The sequence below is a fragment of the Elephantulus edwardii genome, unplaced genomic scaffold (assembly GCF_000299155.1).
Source record: "Elephantulus edwardii isolate Elephantulus edwardi_28Jun2011 unplaced genomic scaffold, EleEdw1.0 scaffold00189, whole genome shotgun sequence".
Taxonomy (NCBI): Eukaryota; Metazoa; Chordata; class Mammalia; order Macroscelidea; family Macroscelididae; genus Elephantulus; species Elephantulus edwardii.
The window spans coordinates 2,710,417-2,714,974 of NW_006399939.1; the positions used below are offsets into that span (position 1 = coordinate 2,710,417).

The 4,558-nt window shown below is 37.8% G+C and overlaps 1 protein-coding gene across 1 annotated transcript in view; it reads left to right on the plus strand.

The window, feature by feature from the left end:
- PHF21A (PHD finger protein 21A) overlaps positions 1–4,558 on the plus strand; it is a 268,128-nt gene that overhangs the window by 221,914 nt on the left and 41,656 nt on the right. Inside the window, exon 6 of the mRNA XM_006896738.1 lies at positions 2,645–2,851. Coding sequence (XP_006896800.1) covers positions 2,645–2,851 — 207 coding nt within the window. The remainder of the gene's footprint in view (positions 1–2,644; positions 2,852–4,558) is intronic.

The following is a 4,558-nucleotide window of genomic DNA, read 5'->3' on the forward strand; positions in this document are numbered from 1 at the left end:
AGTTCCTGTTCTTAAAGGGAATGTCTTTAACCTCTCTCCATTAAGAACAATGTTGGCTCTTGGGTTTTCATAGATACTTTTTACTATGTTGAAGAAATTACCCTCTAGTCCTATTTTGTTGAGTGGCCTGTGCTATTTTTATTCAGAGTTTTTTTGTTTTGTTTTGTTTTTTGGCAGGTGTCACTTTTGTGTTGCATTATTTGCTCTTGACTTACTCTCCTCCTCCTGATTTGAACTTTGTTGTTTTGTTTTTAATAAAAGCTCCTAAAGTTGCTTTCTCTGACTGCTGAATCTACACTTTAACTACCTTATCTTAATATATTCAATGTCTGATGGGGAGGGGATCTGAAAATAACTCTAAACAGTTATTTGTTTGTTAGAGGTTTAAATGTTCTGACAGTCAGCAAGCGATAAGATATACATGTGATATCCAAAATTATGCAAGGCACCACTGCTATCACTTTCCCTTCTGCCTAACTATAGCATTCAATTACTCAGCCTTTTATATTCCAGAAGTTAGAAGACTTGAAAGTTACTTTTTATAACTATTTAATATTGTTATTAATTTACATATTTATTATTCTGCAGATGATTTTGACAAAGACTTTGTAGTCTGCATCTTTAAAAAAATATTTGTCAGAGGATCAGATATTTGCAAAGAGTAGCAAAATCAGTGTTTTTAAATTGGCATTTTTGTCGTCTAAAATTTTTTAATTGCTTTTCTCAAAGATGTATTTTGTATTGACTTAAATGTTTTAAAAATCCATTTTTAAATAAATATTTTGTGTTCAAATATGTTAAATGTGTAGCCTGCAGGTTTGATCCCTTGGAAAATATGTACAATTTAAAAAGAGTTGGTTTTTGTTCTTGTTACCTGCCTCTGAGTTGAGTATGACTCATACTGACCCTATGAACAAAAGACCTAAGTCCCATCCTATCCTTTGCCAGCCTCTTCATTTCTGATACACTGGATTGTTGCAGTGACCATGTCAATGCACCTCATTGAGAGACTTGTGCTCTTTAGCTTATTCCTCAGCCCATGTGAGCATGATACCCCTTCCCAAGGAAGAGCCTTTCCTAGCCACATGTCCGAAGTAGGAGAGGCAAAGCTTCACCATCCTTGTCCCCAACCAAGCAGTACTCTAGTTGCACCCTTTCCAAGACAGATCTGTTTGTTCTTTTGGTAAACCTTTTGGTAACGTCTTATTAGTAAGGAATTGTGTTGTCAGTGCTACAATGCATGGTTCGAATCTCCAGGCTGTTCTGTGGGAGAAAAACAGGCAAACACTTCTCATGCAGTTTACTGCCTCTGAAAACCTACTAGATTAAGACAGATATTTCAACAAGTCTTCTAAGGCTCACTTGTAAATAAAAATCAATGAAATTTTTTAAAAAAAAAGAGTTGGTTAAAATCATGAGCAGAAAAACAGTCTGTTCTCACTGGCTGTGCAAACCGCAGCTCACATACTCACTTAAAGGTATCAAAGAGGAATGCGAGTCCGAGCCCAAGCCCAGCCCCAAACAGGTATTCTGTATCATCTGCTGACTATCCTATCACTTTGCAGATCATGTGAAGAAAATAAAATATTTACTCAGCAGCTTAGTTGTAGGGACATAGGATATAGTTATGGACAAAATAAGTCTCGTCTGTATGTTCATATAATAATCATATATGTTGAAATTATCCAGCTATGTATACAGTTGCTTAGACTGAACAAGGTCTAGAATATCTCAAGAAACCTTAATTTTACCTTTTCATCCCATATAGCTAAAGCTCAACTTTTCCTTAATAAAATGTATAGCTTTTCTTCATGGAACCTATCCCAGCAAAGGAGTCCTGCTCCTTAATTAAACATTTTAAGAATTTCTATTGTTTCCTGTTTATATTAGTAGATTAAAAGCTTCTGCACTTAAAAAAAGATCTGTGTAATATTTTAAACAAAGCTAGATAATTTAATATTTTGTTAGCAAAAGTTAAAAAAAATTACTGTGATCTGTGATATCAGGTGGAATTGGGCAGGGGTGGGATGACCAACAATATGCCACACATAGTTTTTAGTGTTTTACTAATAATAAGCCATTCAAAACCTTAAAGACTAAATACTGTTATTTGCCTGATTTTACAGACCAGGAAATTGGAGGCACAGGCAGATTAAGAACCTACCCCGTAGCACACAACTAGTGAGTTGTTGTGTACTATCAAGACAGAAATTACCCATAGCTGTCCCTCCAGCAGGCTTTCAGAGGCAGGAAATCACATAGGAAAAGATTGTGCATTGAAGAAATGGCTCAGGAGTCCTGCTCGTCATGCTGGCACTGGCTGTGCTTCTAGCCACGCTCACTAAGCTAATGAGTATTAAGAAATCTCAGCTCTGTTGTTTGATCTCCTAATGGAGATTTCCTTTTCACCTGTGTGCCTCAGTTTCCCTTTATAGATAATGCTTTTTGCATATTAGACATTCATGTTTATTAAATGCTTTGAATTCCTCATGTTCAGAACATCTGTCAATTTTAGATGTAACTAGTTTTAGATGAAGCTAGTTAAAGAAAAATGTCAGGAGCATATAATTGCTCCATATTTCTTTTCTGGTAATAGAACAGTATGCTAACCAATTTTCTTTCTTTTTGTCTTCATTTCATTCAGAAAAGAGTAGTTGAACAGCTACGGAAGAACCTGATCGTAAAGCAAGAACAACCAGACAAGTTCCAAATACAGCCATTGCCACAATCTGAAAACAAACTACAAACAGCACAGCAGCAACCACTACAGCAACTGCAGCAACAGCAGCAGTACCACCACCACCACACACAGCAGTCAGCTGCACCCTCTCCCAACTTGACTGCTTCACAGGTAAAGTGTGGGGAGAGCATTGCAGGCTTTTCCTTGAATATGGTTTGTTCTTTGTCATGCAGAACTAGATATTATTTTGAACTCTACTAACCTAGTGCAATTTTGATTACCATTTTAAATTATGACTGAGGTAAGAATCATTTGATATTTATTGATATGATAGAATGAGATGACATTATTAAGGAACAAAGGTTAAATGATTCACCTACCTGTCCAAAGAAGAGGGGAAAGGTAGTCCATGACAAAGAGAAATGACTTCTGTGTTGTTGTTGTTGTTGTTGTTGTTGTTGTTGTTATTGTGCACCATTGAATCAGAACCAATCCATGGCTGACTTTCTGCCAGGTTTTCAAAGCTGTTAATCAGATTTTCCATCTTTCTTCTCCGGAGCAGACTGACTTTGAGCTCTGTGTGCTTTTGGGATGGCAGTGCACCTTCTTACCAGTAGACCATATGGACTTCCTTGTCTGCATTAGAAGAGAGCCAAAAACTTAATTTGGATGTCTGTAGGTTGTTGTGGTTGTTATGTGCTGTCAAGTCACTTGCGACTCATAGCGACCTTATGTACAGCAGCCCTAAACCCTGCTCTATCCTGTGTCAATCGCACTGTTTCTGACACACCCATCCCAATTACCCTAGTCACTGAATCAATCCACCTCATAGAGGGTCTTCCCTTCTTGCGCCTTCCCTACACCCTCCCAAGCATGTTGTCCCTCTCCAAGGACCTGTCCCTCCTTATGACATGTCCAGAGTATGTCAGACGAAGCCCCAGAATCCTTGCCTCCAAGGAGCCGCCAGGTTTAACCCTCTCCAGGATGAATCTGTTTGTTTTCTTGGCAGTCCATGGTACATTCAATACTCTTCTCCAGCACCACAGCTCAAAGGCATCAATTCTCCTTCTATCCTTCCTACTCATTGACCAACTCTCTGATGCATAACTAGTGATTGCAAAGATCATAGCCTGTATCAGACACACCTTAGTTTCCAGAGTGACATCATTGCTCTTCTGTACCCTGGAGAGGTCCCTAATAGCAGACTTTCCCATCGCAATCGTTTTTTTATTTCCTGGCTACTGGTGCCAAGAGTGTTGACCGTAGAGCCAAGCAGACTAAAGTTGTCTGTAGGTATTTATTTGTATTATTTCTAAGGTCTGTGCACCTTGACCTCTTCCAGATTTACTTATTTTCTTGGAATTCTTAGCAGTTAGAAGTGGAAGCACTCCAGGGTCAATATCCTTGGAACCAGGTAGAGAGAGGCAACCAGAAAGTGATAAAATTCTATTATTAGTAGAAATAAAATCAGTTTACAGTTATTAGAATTTAGATCTAATACACTGAGGGAAGTCTCAAATGAAAACTACAGGTCAAAGTAAGAGTTAAAGGGTATTAGTTTAATAGTGTTGTTGTATAAATATTTTTACTGCAAAGGCCATTTAAACTGACATATAATGTAAGGTTAGTGAGGTACTCAAGATAAACAAAAAGGGCATATTTGAGAATAGAAGTGGCACACAGTTAAGAAAAGAAAACTGTCCAGGCTTTATTTCCACACACTTAACGTAATATAGGGAGCTCTGTGCTCACCCATATATATTGCAGCTTTGTTCACAATAGTCAAAGAGTTGGAAACAACCCAAGTGCCCATCAACAAACGAATGGATAGAGAAGCTGTGGTATATTCACACAATGGAATACTACGCTGCATTGAAA